The 15,884-nt window shown below is 38.2% G+C and overlaps 1 protein-coding gene across 2 annotated transcripts in view; it reads left to right on the forward strand.

Moving 5' to 3' along the window:
- Lca5 (lebercilin LCA5) overlaps positions 1-8,694 on the forward strand; it is a 45,740-nt gene extending 37,046 nt beyond the window's left edge. The window contains exons 5-9 of one of the 2 annotated variants that reach the window (XM_042687101.1): positions 402-498; positions 1,202-1,341; positions 3,320-3,449; positions 6,007-6,540; positions 6,670-8,694. In XM_042687101.1, coding sequence (XP_042543035.1) covers positions 402-498; positions 1,202-1,341; positions 3,320-3,449; positions 6,007-6,540; positions 6,670-6,986 — 1,218 coding nt within the window. In that variant the 3' untranslated portion in view covers positions 6,987-8,694. Of the gene's footprint in view, positions 1-401; positions 499-1,201; positions 1,342-3,319; positions 3,450-6,006 lie in introns of both variants that reach the window. The other variant, XM_042687100.1, reaches the window with a different exon arrangement.
- The last annotated feature ends 7,190 nt before the right edge of the window (positions 8,695-15,884 follow it).

Raw genomic sequence — 15,884 nt, forward strand, 5'->3', positions numbered from 1 at the left:
CCTCCATCACTGAGAACTCTCATTAAGAGATGCTAACTCATTCTTTGTCTCTGACTAAGCCTGGGTGATAGTGACAGAATTACTAGCTTTATCAGGTAGGAGTGTGGAAACTAAAATCTATTTTATTCTTATTTGTTCTCTCTTCCATATACCCTGTTTTTCCCTCCCCTTCTTCCCCCTCCCCGGAAGCCGTAGGACCTGTAGCCTTTCTTTACTGGGAAGTCATTGTCTCTCTTAACCCAAGGGTACTGGAGACATTTCTTTCTGTGGTTTGGTAATTACACAGGGAAGTTGAACTCAGTATATTTCCATTTGGCAAGAAAGTTGTCAGCCAGTTGCCTAAGTGAAGGCTATTTAAGCTGAGATTCTACTTGCTTACATTGTATTGGGTTTATGTTTAGGAAAAGGAGAGAGAACTGGAGAATAAAAACATATATTCTAACCGTCTGCCCAAGTCATCTCCAAAGAAAGAAAAAGAACCTGCTCCAAGAAAGAATGGTATGGTAGCTACTATATTAAGACAACAGTATTATACTATAGTATAGTATGGGTTATAACTATTATAGCTATTATTTATTAATATTGTAAAGTAGAATGCAGAATCTCATACAAATATATAAATTACTTTTTTTTTACAATTTTAGTTTTCATAATCTTTAGAAGTCTTTCAATTTTTGTAAGTTTTAACACATGAAGAAAGGTTGTTGGAATCATGTTTTGAATAACTTAAAAAAATTCCTACTGTGATTTTGAAAACCCTTATGAAAATATATAAACATACACAATAGAGTTAAAGATTCAATGAACTTCCACTTAAACATTGCCTAGATTACTCTTTTTGGTAATTTCATTTATTTTTCTTAGTTTTGATATTGTGTTTCTCAGGAAATCACAGGTATTATTTCACTCATAAATATTTTATATTATGCAAATAGCTTTGCTCTATTTTTAGCAAAGTACAATCATTCTAGGAATTGCACAATTTTTAAATATAAACTTCGTAGAAGTGTAGGGCCATTTAAAGGAAGAATTGCTCCCAAATCATACATACCTGCTAGTAAATCCCAGACACAAAAATGAGTGTTTACTGAGCTGAGTCAAAAGTACATCAGTTTATTTAGATGATGAGCTTATGCCAGTTGAATAAATGTTAGCAGTGTTGAATGAGATCAAAAAACTTCTTTTCCAATTTTCATGGTAGTTTCATGCCAGAGTGATTTTACAGACCTGTGTACAAAGGGAGTACAAACCACTGAAGATGGACAGGAAGAATTTTCTATAATACCACAGACAATTATGGATTTCAAAAACAAACAGGAGGAATCAGAACATCATTCTTTGGTGAGTGCAGCAGTATGATTTTCTGCCCAACTTTAGGTTTAGGTTTAAAGTTATTCCTAAAAATGGTCTTTCAGACTTGGTACAGTTTTAGTAGTGGAAGTAGTGCTGTCTCTTTGTAAATATTCAGATATCCTTTTAAAAAGAAACTCATCTGTATAATTTGTTAAATTTTTCAGGATTTACTCTTTTGGTTCATGTTGCATTTTTCAGCTGCTTCAGAGACTGGTTATGCTTTCTACTAGGTTGGAGGTAAAAGACAAGAATTTGCTTAAAGAGGTTACCTTTTATTCAGCTAGACAGTCTTAATTTTCAAAGTTCTGTGTTTAATAGGAAACGCTGATCATTTTCAAATCATTCGTAAGGAATTTACCCAGATTTAAATTTTTGGCATTCTACATGGGAAAAATCTTATAGATTGAATAAATAAATTTTATAGATTAAATGAATGCTAATCTGAATTTGTACCATTTCAAGTGGAGTGTATTGTACCATTTCAAGAGGGGTATATATTGTACCTTTATTGAAAAGGAGTTTTAATACCATGTCTCTGTAAATTCATGTTAATTAATAGATGCAATTTAAATTTCAAAGAAAACTTTTCTTTCTTTTTTTTTTTTTTGGTCAGTTGTGGGGGCTGAACTCTGGGCCTGGGTGCTGTCCCTCAGCTCTTCAGCTCAAGGCTAACACTCTCCCACTTGAGCCACAGTGCCACTTCCGGCTTTTTCTGCTTATGTGGTACTGAGGAATTGAACCCAGGGCTTGCCAGTGAGGCAAGCACTCTACACTGAGCCACCTTCCCAGCCCCAAAAGTGGTCTAATATATATATATATAATTGGTTTTTTTGTACTAGAAGATTCAGAGCCAGCACCCTGCTGGAAAGAGTGTGGTCTTAGACTTGGCTCTGCTTTTTCATTGAATCCAGGTGCCAACATTTCAGTGGTGTGAATTTTTAGGGCCTCAGTTTCCTCATGTGTAAAGGGTGGTAATTAACCATGATGTTTCTAAAGCTCCTCCGAAACCTGCATGAATAAGTCCTCAGCCAGTGGCAGCCCAGAGTCCAGTTCATGCTGCAATTAGAAAGACACCAGTATGGGGGCTGAGATAAGAGAAGGCGCTTCTTCTTGTAGTGGATAAAATCAGTGTGCAGTCCAGGGCTGGCGAGCTGCTGTGCTGATCTTCCATTTGGGACTGTAGCCCTCATGTTTGTGGTTGGAGTGGCCTCATCTCCCAGTGAACAAAGGGAATGAGGAAGCAGCGGGCAAGCTGTGCTTACAAATGTGATCTGGAGTTGCACCTGCACTTCCACCCGCCTCACCCTGGTCCTGTCTAGCTGCAGGGGTGGCCGACAGTGTCTCCATCTGAGAAGCTCTGTGCCCTGCTTAACACACAGGGGATTGTTTCTAAAAGGAAGAAAATGAAAACGGATACCAGGGGACAATACTATGGAATCTTTACAACAATCCATGCTTTATTTTTATTAAGGAAAATCACACCAGAGATATTTGCAAGGAACCATAATAAACTTAAAATTCCTTATTATTTATGGAATTTTAAGTATGTAGCATCCTTATTTGATTTAAATAGTATAGAACTTCATTACTTGGAGACTTTGGACATAATGTAGACTTGAACAGCTCAGTTCAGCTGTCACCAGCTGTGTTACATGTTTCTTCAGCTTCTCTTCAGCCATTTCTAGTTAACTTGATTAATAACCAGATTTGAGTTATTTTGCCTAAAGAAACAGCTCTTCTGCAACTTATCTTCAGAAATTTGTGTAGGTTGTTGGTTTTATTTCCACTATAGTGGCTCTGATGTAGTTCATAAATTCTTGTTTAAATTTTTAACTAGAAGCACCATTCGCGGCAGAAGAACATGTGATTTGATTTGTTGCTTTATTCACTGAAAATTGGCTTTAATTTCTAATTTGATATTTCCTCTTCCCCTATGTGTGGATTTGCATTTAAAAATTCACCATAGAATCTGGAGTCCCCAGAGCAAGAGGAACACAAGGAACACACTGTTCTGCCTTTACCGGTAGAGGAAGAAGAGTCCGGTGAAGATCAAGGAGAGCCCATCGTAGAGCAGGAGGAGGAGAAGCTGGAGAGTGGTACGTAATAGAGTTGGTTTACACGGGGTGTGAGTCCCTGGATAAAGGAAGGGTCAGGGCCCCTTGATGTCTTCCCACTAAACTGTAAATTGTTTGTGCAGAACAAAAAAAGGCAAGTGCAGTTGTAGGAAGCAGTGTATCAAGAGTCACGAACAGGGCTGGGAAGGTGGCTCAGTGGTAGAGCGCTTGCCTTGCATGCATGAGGCTCTGGGTTCGATTCCTCAGCACCACGTAAGCAAAAAAGAAAAAGCTGGAAGTGGCGCTGTGGCTAAAGTGGTAGAGCGCTAGCCTTGAGCTGAAGAGCTGAGGGACAGCGCCCAAAACCAGAGTTCAGGCCCCACGACCAGACCCAAAAAAAAAAAAAAAAAGAGTCACGAACATTTGAACAAATTACAAGTTCAGGTAGATAAGTTCCACAAAGACACAACTTAGATAAAAAGGAAAAACATGCTTTGGTTTTAAGTAAAACTTGAAGAAATAATTGGAGGACGGCTGCCATTTGGAGCTTGGCCTTGAAGCTGTAGTCCACAGACTAGCTTAAGCTGAAACATCAGAGAGTTATGTTGTCCTGTATACATTCCTATCATTGTTCTTTGATTTTACCTTATAAACTAAGTCTTTAATATGCTCAGAGTTAATGTAAATTCAGTGAGCCAATTCACAGAGTTTGTAGATAATGGAAACGAACTTTAGGACTAAGTTTATTTCTGTCTGGACAGAATATCTTACAAGCATGAGCAAGGGATCCCAGACTCTACCCTGTTGAATGTATTAGTTGCACAGGGGAATGTATTAGTTACACACTATATACATTAATTATATACATTATATCAGTTATTATGTATATAATTAATGTATATAGTGTGGATGTATAATCACGCAGTATAGAACTATACTACATCCTGCTTAAAGAAAAATTTTGTTGTTGTTTTGAGCTGAAGTTCATGGACCATAAAATTATAACCATTGTTGCATAGATATATGTATGTGTATGTGTGTATGATCATGTATGTTTAAACACAGTATAACCTTGAAATAGAAGCTAGGTATTTACATTATCACCCTTGGCTAATGTGTGAAACAGGATGGTTTCATGTGTTACACTACTACAGAAAAGAAAATTAGGGATTAATGCTCAATTTTTTCTAGACAACAGGAAAAAAAATAAAATAGCAGACTACCATCACTTATCTTTGTGCTTTTAAGTGACTTTGTGTGTGTGTGTGTGTGTGTGTGTGTCTGTGTGTCTGTGTGTCTGTGTGTTTGTTTGCATGTGCATGTTCATGTGTGTGTGCTCATGCACACCAGTCCTGGTGCTTAACCTCAGGGCTTCTTTACTGAATGCTAGTGCTCTAACGTGATCCACAGAGCTCCTGAGTAGCTAGTATCATAGGCATGAGCCACCAATGCCTGGCCCGACCTCTTTGTTTTTGTTTTTGTTTTCGGAGACTGTCTAGATCTTATATTAGTGGGAATGTTTTCGTGTTATTGAAGTTAGGAGATTAGTAGTGTTCTGACATATTTGATAGTTTTAATTTGTTTGAAAATAACTTCAAAATTATAGAAAAGTGGCAAGAATAGTACACAACTATTTAAGAATGAATTATACTTGTGCCCAAGTCCTTAAATACTTCCATGTATTTTTCTCCCAAACATAGTCATTCTCTTACCATCATTCCAGTATAATTTTCTTTTTTAAAAATATTTTTTATTTTTTATTGTAAAGATACTATACAGAGGGTTACAGTTACATGAGTAAGGTAATGAGTACACTTCCTATTGAGCATTGTTACCCCCTCCATTGTTTTCCCCCTACCATCCCTTTCCTCCCTACCTTCCCCGAGGTTCTTTTTTTTTTTCCAGTATAATTTTCAAATTCAGGAAGTTTAACTTTGATACACTGCATTTAGCTATATCCATATTGTAGACACAATACTGCTACTTGTAGTGTTTTCTCCCTTCTAGAAAACATTATAAATCATGTTTCATTTTTCATTTCTTTCCAGTCTGTAGTCTAAGAGCAGTTTCTTGGTTTTTATTTTTATTTTGTGAGATTAAAATTTTTGATTATTTCAGATGCATGTTTAAAAATAGAATGTTCTGCATTTAGAGTTTGAAGTTTTCTGTTAGATTTTAGTTACTGTATCTGCTGTCAGAATATTGCATGAAGACTGTCATATCTTTCTCAGGACATGGCATCTAGAGGTTAAGTATAATAGTCTTTAGCCATCCATCCATCCATCCATTCATGCATCCATCCATCCTTCCCACAACCCATCAGAATATGTACAGCATTATATTTGTTGTTAAAAAAATAGTGACCCTATTTAGTATTGAAGAGTTTTTCCCTGTAAAAGTGGATCTTAAATGCAAGATGTATTAAATATTATTCCTTAATCCTAGAGTATGAAGTACAGAAATGAAATATTAAGTACATCCTCACTGTACTTATAATACCCAAGTTACATTTCAAAATGTTAATTTGTGAAAGATAGGAATTGACTTTTCCTTTTTAGCAATAGTTCCATAAAAATCTATGCAATTTTATTTCATATAGAATGGGAGAGAGAAGAGATTGACAAAAAACAAGATGAAAAGATACCTTTACTAGAAACAGAAGAAAAGCCAGAGTTGGAAACTGGGCAGTGCCAAATGGAAATATATCAGCTTCAACAGGTTGACAAATTAGAAGAAGAGGAAGAAGAAGTCAAGAGGGAAATGTTCCTTGCTAAACCGAATGAAATCAACAAAGAACTCCAAGATTTTCAGACCCGGAAATATCATTCTGCACCCTTGTTCCCTGAGTTGGAAACAAAACTGCGCGCCCTGGTGAGAAGCACTAAAGCAAACATGTCCCCTGAACCCTCTGAGAGATCGTTCAATGGACATCATTTGCAGGACATCGGTTTTGCAACACCTAAAGGAGATGCTCTGAATCCAGGAAACATTAGAAGTCCAGCATCTCCAAATGACTTTTCATTTGGGAGTTACGTGCCTTCATTTGTAAAAATGTCAGGGAAGTCCAATCCGTGTAGCCAAAAAAGTAGCCTTGTAGATTTGCCAAAAGACAGTATGGATAACTCCAGTAAAGGTGGTGTAGACTTAATGGCAAGAAAGGAGAGAAAAGCTCACTTGATAGAGCAACTATTTGGCGCCCCGTGTAACCAAAAAAGTAGCCTTGTAGGTTTGCCAAAAGACAACATGGATAACTTCAATAAAGATGGTGTGGACTTAATCGCAAGAAGGGGGAGAAAAGCTAACCTGATGGAGCAACTATTTGGCACTAGTGCCAGCAGTGCCATTTCCGCAAGGGGCAGCGACCCAGGCTCTCTGCCTACCAGCAGAGGGGACTGTGACCCTCTGAATTTTTGCACAGGTGAGAAACACAGCAGGGTTAGAGAACAGGATGAAAATGAAGACTTCCTCCTTGGTGAAGGAAGAAATTTTAATCCAAATAGACACCGATTGAAACATGCAAATAATAAGCCAACGCTGAAAGCATTTGATTATGTAGAAGATGAAATTGAAAATGACTGACTATATGGTTTTCAGTTGTAAATATTAAAATATTTTAATACAGTATTTATTATAAACCTCTAGACTTTGAATATTACACATTTCTTATTGAGGAATGATTTTTGTAGCTAAGTTACAGTGCAATTAAAAAGTAGATCATATTGACCCACATCGCTAGTTTGAGAGAATACCAGGGGCTCTTTTGAATGAAACCAAAAATAGAGATGTCTCTAACATGGTTTTGACTTTATGGTTTTACCTCTTACACCAGCTCTGTAGGAAGTTTGACTTCCCTGAAAGTCACTATTTATTATTGTTCAGATTTTCACTGAGCTAACTGTTCTTTTCTCATTGACTGTCGAGTGGAATTGAACGGAGCAAATCTGTGGTGGGGAGTCTGGACCCTTACTTTATGGACTGGGACGAAGTCCCTGTCCTGGGAGGCAAGGCTGAGCTGCTCAGGAATGACAGCGGTGACTCATTCCTCTGCGAGTACCCACAGTTCACACCACTCACTCTCAATCTCATCTCTGAAGCTGCTCGCCTGCAGCACTGTGAGCACCTCAGGCTGGTCTCAGATGCCTTTTTGTTTGTGTGGATTGTCTCCTTGCTGCGACTCCTGGTGTGATTCCTGTCCTTACTCTAAAACATTCTTAGTATCTCAATGGCTGAATGTAAGACTTCATACCAAATGACAAGCCATTGAAGAAATTGCATCTCAGTAGAGAAAGATTTTCAACCCTATTATGTTTCCAAGGTAGCAGCATACTTTGATCAAAGTGTTTAAGAGTTGGGGGTTCTGCCCTACTGGGTAAGGCAGATAATTTTCTCTTGAAATGCACTGGTTTCCTTTCAGCTATTTGTAGTTCACTTCAGCTGCAAAGGAATGTGTGGGATATGGCTGGTCTTGAAGAAGCAATAATGTGCCACCAGCCAACGAGTAAGCACTGTTGAATCAAGAGTGACAGCACTTGTCCAGAAGAAGGAAAGCCTAGAGTTGGCACTTTAGAATACTAAGAGGAGTTGTTTGAACTGGCTGTTTTTGCTCATGGTTGGATTTCTGATGCTAATCATATATCCTGATGAGGGGCAAGAGTTGGTATTTTATCTGCATTCCTTTAAATGCTTATTAATGAATCTCATTTCATGGCCAGTTGATAAGACTTACCTGGTCAGACCTCTGATTAACATATATATCACTTGTCATCTATTAAATGGTGTTCTTGTCATTTATTAGGAATAGAATCTCCCCAGAGTGTTAAAGTGTTACTGAGAAGTTTTGACAGCTATATAAATATTTGCTATAGCAAATCATTTGAATATATGTAAACATATTATTTGTAATGCAGTATGTACTAAAATAATTATGTATTGTTAATTTGTTCATAGATGCTTTTTTTGCTGCAAGTGTTCTAATTTTAGGTATTTTTTAATTAAAAGCTTTTTAGGAAAAAAATATCCAGATCAATTATTCTCATGCTTTTGTCTACCTATGGTCTCCTTAACTGATGTAACAAGACAGAATTATTAAAATTAAACCTAAAATTAATTCACAAGCTGAAAAGCATTATTTTGTTAAGTTTGAAAATTTGAGTTTATAATGTAGAGAATGGGTTTTTTAATGAACAATGCTTACAGATGAACCTTAAAAAGTGAACCATTTTTTTCTAAATGGCAAATTAAATTTATTTGTACTCAGAGCTCTTATTAATAAATCTTTAAAACACAATCTGACTCTTCATTTAAATAATACAGAGATTACTTAGCTTATATATTAGGAACAGGAACAGCAGAGTTAATTTTATTTCGTTATTCCCATTGAGTTTTTGCTGTCCAGTATTTTTAGTTGAAGTAGGTGAATCTGCCCTAAATCAGGTTAGTATGCTAGTCTTATCAGATAATTATAGTTTAATTAATCCTTTCACCTTTAATAGCTATCATCGTGGTACATATTGCATTGAATTAAAAAGAAAGGTGAAGGGGATTAAATTTAATCATAAAATAAACACAAATTTATTTCGTGGCTGATCCACTTTTTTGGATCCTTCCTTCGTTTTATATTCAGCCATACAGCCCTCAGCTGCTGGTGCTCCTGCTGGAAAATAGGACCTGCAAGTCTGCTTAATGAAAAGGGAAATGGAAATTTGTGTCCTGTTGACCATAGGAATTTCTTAGAATTAAAGAACATACTATAACTATCAACAAAGAATACTCTTAATACATTTTCACTTCTCTACTACACAATATATGTCCATCATTAAAGTATCCTTTTATGTAGTTTGAAATTGTTCTTTATTAAAGAACAGGACTCAAGACACTCATACACAGTGAAGCCAAAAGAGGACAGTCTTGGTTGAATAATGCCAAATTGTAATACCGAAGCACCTCTTCATATGTGTGTAAAGTAATACAGAGACTAAAAGAACCCTAAAGACAAGGAAACAAAGGACTTCTTAATTTGTCCTATCTTTTTTTTTAGATGGCTCTGTATTCTCTACCTCATATCTGGTGTAACACATGTACATTTGAGGGAAGGTGGGAGCAGAACACAATCAGTGGAAAGTGGTGAAAAAATACAGCAGAGGGGCCCATCAGCTGCACTGGACATGGATGAAAGTGAACTAAGCAACTCCAGTGTGGTGATGGGAAGGAGAGAATGAGAAGGAGGAAACAGCTGATACTAAGCAAAAGGAAAGAAAAGTACATATCACCCGATTTGGAAGAAATAATCTTATTGTTAAAGTTCATAGAGTTCATAAGCTTTGTAGATTAGAATGATGATGGTTATCATTGTGGAGGTTAAAATGCCTTTGTGACCTTAGCTAAGTATATCTATGCCACAGTATTGTGAAACATATGTAGTGAATTTCAATAAGTATTTGGGGGAAAAAAGAAAAAAATGCTCTCATTAAAGAACATGGTTGTGTGTGTATGTGTGTGTGCATGTATGTACGTGTGCATACGTTAGTCATAGGTCTTGAACTCAGGGCACTGTCTCCAAGCTTTGTTACTTAAAGCTAATGCTCTGCCATTGAGCCATAGCTCCACTTCTGGCCGCCTTGGCAGTTAATTGGAGATGAATCTCTGACTTTTCTGCCCTGGCTGGCTTCAAACCTTGATCCTCAGATCTCAGCCTCCTGAGTAGCTAGGATTACAGGTGTGAGCCACTAACACAGCTGGTAGAGCTTTTCTATGTGTGTGTGTGTGTGTGTGTGTGTGTTTTTAAATTAAAGATTGGGTGCTCCCGAATACCTGCTGCACTTTCTCAGTAGCAGGAACTGGAGAAGCTGCTGGACAGGGCTCCACCTCACAGTGCGGGTATGGTCAGATCCTGCTGTCCATGAGTTTCCTCAGCTTGTGTTGATCTTGTGTAGTACTGCTTATGGTGGTTTGAAATAAATGAGAGGCTTAGGTTAATGCTTGGTGGAATGCCTGGCACATTATCAGCATTCAGTAAGCATTAGCTGTTATCAAGGTTAAAAATGAGTCTCCTTTTGAGGAGTAAATGAAAACATAGAGCAGGTGTACGTATATAGGCAATGCATTGATACTATAATCGGCCCAAGATGCAAGCAGGAAAAGTTCTCCAAACAATGATGATATCCATGTCATGATATCCTTGTCAATCTGCACTGACCTCCCTTTATTGAATATTAAATGCACAATGAGATGGAGGAGCTCTTCCACCAGAGTAGACAATAACTTGGGAAAGATTTTTCTCAAGATAGGTTCCAGAGGTGGGACTTGGAGCAGACAGTAAACAATCTAGAACACACAGGGTACATAATGTGTCCCTCAGAACCCAGCTCTTGCACAAGGTGAGCACCTGCCTCTGCAAATCCTTCTTACAAAGCCAGGCCATCAAGAGTACATACCATGTGACGGTGGTATCCATCCAATGCATTAATACACAAATAGTGCTTAGAACCAGAAGCACTCAAGCGTCCACAGCTTTGTGGGTGGTTTTGTAAAAAGAACCAAGAAAAGGGAAGGGCAGCTGTGTTTGTTGAATGTCCAAAGTAGCAATCAGTGTTTCTATGTGTTTTTCTTTCTTACACAAAGCTTTTTCCAGATAGCCAATACTTTACCATTCCTTCTATTATACTGTCAAGACTAAGAGATGATAAATTATAGATTACCCAGTTAGTAGATGGCACTCAGCATTTTCAATATAAGAAATCTAGCAAGGGGATGGGAAGGAAAACCTGGGAGAGGCAAAGGCAGGGTGACATTGTCCAAAAAGAGATGTACTTGTTATCTGACTTACTATGAAAAGGTCACCCATCTGTTTATCACGTTTATAATAATTTTAACAGAAGAAATCACAAGAGTGATTTATCAAAACAAATAACAAGCAAAATAAGGAAATTATTTTGATATAACTGGAAAACTCCAAAAAGTATACTCAGAGCTCTTACTGATAAAACTTTAAAACACAATCTGACTGAATAATATCTGAGATTACTTAGATTGATTGAATCTGATAGTTTAATTAGTAATGCTTACTCTTCCCACCTCTTAGCCAAACTGGGTCTCAGTTTTCAGATAAATGACTGGGAATGACATCATTGGCACCCTCTTACCCACCTCAACCCTTCTGCTGGCAGTGCCTCAAAACAAATCTTTCTGATAGCTCTGGCAGAAATCTAACTGAGCCAATTCATGCGATGTGAAAGGAGCTCGCTCACCTTTCTGGCCGGTGGCTCTGTGCAAAGAAGAATGGAGTTCCCTGCCCTTTACCCCGCCGTTTGTGGAATGAATGCAATTTCTGTGGGATGGGAGAAGTATGTTTCCATTGATGAAGGTATTTTGGACATACAAAACTATACTGTTATCTTCCAATTAAAAATTTGTAGTGAATAGTTCTTATGGAATAAACACAAGTTCTTAGTGTAATAAGCACTGGTTACTTATTGAACAATCCTTATTTTCCTAAACAAGGTCCTTGGTTGAAGCTGGGTTCCTCTGTGAAGCTCATTGGTTGGCAGAGAATGAGCTATGTGAGTGCTAAGAGGAATATGGAAAGCATTTGCATTGTAGAGTTCAGAGGAAATGCTGAGAGCCCTAGATAATATTTCCCCACACTGAATGCTACATTTATGAAATCATGTGTCCATGCATGAGGGAGCATTCTCAGCCTCAAGATCACAATTAGAAATTGACAACTTAGCTGGGCGCTGATAGCTCACACCTACAATCCTAGCTACTCAGGAGTCTGAAACATGAGGATGGAGCTAGCCAGGATAAGAAAGTTCATGAGACTCGTCTTCATTTAACTAGCTGAAGGCTGGAAATGGAACTGTGGTTCAAGAGGTAAAGCACCAGCTTTGAGTGAAAAAAACAACATTCAGACTGAATTCAAGCCCTAGGGCTGGCACACAGAGAGAGGTGGGAAGGGAAGAGAACAGGGGAGGGAAAAGGAAGAGAGAGGAGGGAAAGAGGAAGGAAGGAAGGAAGGAAGGAAGGAAGGAAGGAAGGAAGGAAGGAAGGAAGGAAGGAAGGAAGGAAGGAAGGGAGGAAGGAGGAAGGGGGAGGGAGGAAAAGAAGGGAAAAGGAAGAGAGAGGAAAGAAAGAAACAGGGAAAGAGAAAAGAGAATGAATGAATGAAAGAAAGTCAGCCAAAGTCAGACTGAAAAACACTTGAGTCTAGAATCAGGGTGAAGGTTGGACTTTATAAACACTAATCACAACTATAACTATTTAGTATTCAAAGGTAACTTTATCAATACCTTAAGCTAGTTTTTGGACGAAGAATGCTTGTGAATATGGAAACTGAAAAACGAAACCTGTTTTCTTACCCTGTAATCATTGATTGCAGTGACTCTCATCCTTACAGACCCATGTGAAGTTCATATTGCATGGAGGACATTAGTGAGGAAGCTGTTCAATGCCAGTGTTGTGTTTGGCTGGAGGAGTAAGAGAGACAGACAGGAGCCAGGACTATGGGCTGAAGGCAGCAAGCAAATCAGAATTCAGGCTGAGTTCTGCCAGCTGTTCTGGGCTGTCTGAAAAACATGGCCAAAGGAGACTTTGATCAGTTAACCTGAGTATCAGGTTTCAGACTTCAGTCCCATTTTTTCATGAGTCTATAACAGCCCTAGTGGATGTCAGTTTTATTTTTATAAGGCTGGTACCAGGGCTTGAACTCAGAGACTTATGCTTTTGCTTGGTGTTTTCACTCAAGGTTTGCATTCTGCCACATCTCCATTTTTGGCATTTTGGTAATTAATTGAAGATAAATGTCATGGATTTGTCTGTTCAGAGTGACTTTGAGCCATGATCCTCAGATCTCAGCTTCCAAGCCTGAACCACTGGCTCCAGAGTTTTTAAATACAAAGAATCTGAGAGTTGTGCTATACAGTCGTTGATGCTGAGCACTGCACACTTAGAAACAAAGGTTTATTGCAGCCTCTCTTTCCTCTGAGAACATCCTCTGAAATCTGAAATTCACCTTGAATATTTGCTTGTAGTCTGTGTGATATGTCTACTTGCCCAGGAGTCCCTTCAAATAACAAGTGTAAACCTCCTAGCTCTTCATCTAAAATAATGTTCCGCAGAGAAATAAAATAAATAGAAACAAAGAACAGAGACTTGAAAAATTGTGTTAGCTTCACACATTATGACAGGGTGTCAAATAGAGCACAGTGAGCCCCTGGCTGCAGTCTAGTTTTATTATAAATACCTAAGAACACCATATCCAAGGCAAGAAATCGTCGTCTTTGATTTTGTATTATCTGTGGAGTCATGCAAAGAGATCTCAATTCAATTTTTTTTGTGTCCGTCATGGGGCGCTGTCCCTCAGATCTTCAGCTCAAGGATAGCCCTCTACCACTTGAGCCACATCCCACTTCCAGCTTTTTCTGCTTATGTGGTGCTGAGGAATCGAACCCAGGGCCTCATGCGTGCAAGGCAAGCACCTCTACCACTGAGCCACCTTCCCAGCCCAATTCAATGTATCTGCTTAAAAGTATCATGCATCTTGATCAATGGTTCTGGAAGAATGTTCTCTGCACACTATCTCCACTTCCCTCTTGAAGAACAGCATCACCATGATTAAAATAGGCAGCTTTGCCTTCTATTTGGTCTGCAGTTCACAAAGTGTATCCTGTGAACTGCAGTTCTGGGAGCTAGGTAAAAATGGTCTGTTCTTGGGTTCCCTCCCTCCCACACCTACTAAACCACAGACACTGGAGTGAATTCCCATGGAAGAAACCTGTAACTGAACAAGCCCCCAGGGTCCTGAAACAATTCACTAGAACTACTTTCCAAGGTAACACTGAGTAGGGTTTGTTTTTTAAAATATATATACATAGAAGTAGCTGCTCATAGGATTGGCTGATTTAAATCTTGCACCTAGGGCTTCTGGTTATAGTATACAGGTGGTTATATGGATATATTCACCATGACCTATCATTGCAGTCTCCTCCTTCCTCTCTCTCTTTGTACCTAGTGAGGGTTTTGTCATAATAATTCCCTATCTTCATGTCATGTACTTTGATCATATTCACCCCTCTGTTACTCTTTCTTTTTTCCTCTCCTTTCTTCTGTATCCTCCTTCCATCTCTCTGACAATAGTCCCCTTTTTACTTCAGTGACCTTGAAAACCACGGTCTTCTTTTTTTTTTTTTTTGACCACAGTCTTTTTAAAAGCATTAGTTGTCATCTGTAACTGTCAATTCTCTGCAATTAATGTGAGAAAATTATGATGCATTAGGAAAGATTTCAATGACAACAACCACAGCTAAGCCAAGTGCAGGTGCTCATGCCTGTAATCCTAGCTCCTCACAAGGCAAAGATCTAAGAATAGCTGCTTAAAGTCAGCCCAGGCAATAAAGTCTGTGAGACTCTTATTTCCAGTTAATCAGAAAAATAGCAAAAGTGGGGGTGTGGCTCAAGTGGTAGAGCACCAGCCTTGGTTCCTCCACTTTAGCTTACAATTCCTAATTTTTTTTTTTTAGCAAAACCTTCAGAATGGTGTTCTAGTTGTAGTTCTTAAGGCCTAATCAATGTGGTTTAAATCTGACATGTAAGCATGCATTTTGTTTAGATAATGGGTTTCTTAAGTTGGACGAAAAAACGTGTGCGTGCATACACATGTGTGCATGCATGTGCATGAATGGGTGTGCATGAATGCTCTGTGCAAGTTTTCTGTGCTTAATTGGGGTTAAGAAATATTAAAGGTACCTAAAAATCTATGTATAGGGAATAGTCTAATACAGGTAATTGAATTACATATTTGGATTTCTTCTGTGTCTGCTTTCAACATCTGTGAAGCCAGATGCATATAAACACAATTTACACATACATCCCGAGGAAGTATTTATTGATGAACAAAATCTGTCATGTTTTCATGAGTTTGGATTTTGTTTGCAGTACCAGTCTCCATCTGTCTTTTCTTTGGCTTCATGAACTTTTCTTGACTATTGGAAAATCAAACAAACAAACAAAAAACACTTCATCTTGAACACACCTGTCTCTCTGAAATCTATTTATCTGACACATGAGTATGTGAAATGGTGATGTTTAGTGGTAATCATGTAAATAGCTGTGTCCAAATGTGTACATGGACATATTTCTGCAGTGTGCAGGTTCCAGAAAACACACTGCCCCTAGAAAAATGTACATTTGTGGGCCAAGGAAGATGTATTCGAGACCACGTTTTGTATATATCTATAGAACTGTGGTTACTCCACCATAATTTTGGCCTGGGGACTAGTAATCTCTTAAAGTAATTAATGGAGCAGGGTGCTTGTAGCTCACATTTGTAATCCTAGCTACTCAGGAGGTTGAGATCTAAGGGTCATGATTCAAAGCCAGCCCAAGTCGGAAAGCACTAAACTAAAACAAACAAAACAAAACAAAAAACAGAAGTAATCCTGCTCAAGTGGTAGAGCAGTAGCCTTGAATATAAAGAAGCTC

This window comes from Dipodomys spectabilis, unplaced genomic scaffold, assembly GCF_019054845.1.
Source record: "Dipodomys spectabilis isolate Male_0828 unplaced genomic scaffold, ASM1905484v1 ptg000102l, whole genome shotgun sequence".
NCBI classification, from domain to species: domain Eukaryota; kingdom Metazoa; phylum Chordata; class Mammalia; order Rodentia; family Heteromyidae; genus Dipodomys; species Dipodomys spectabilis.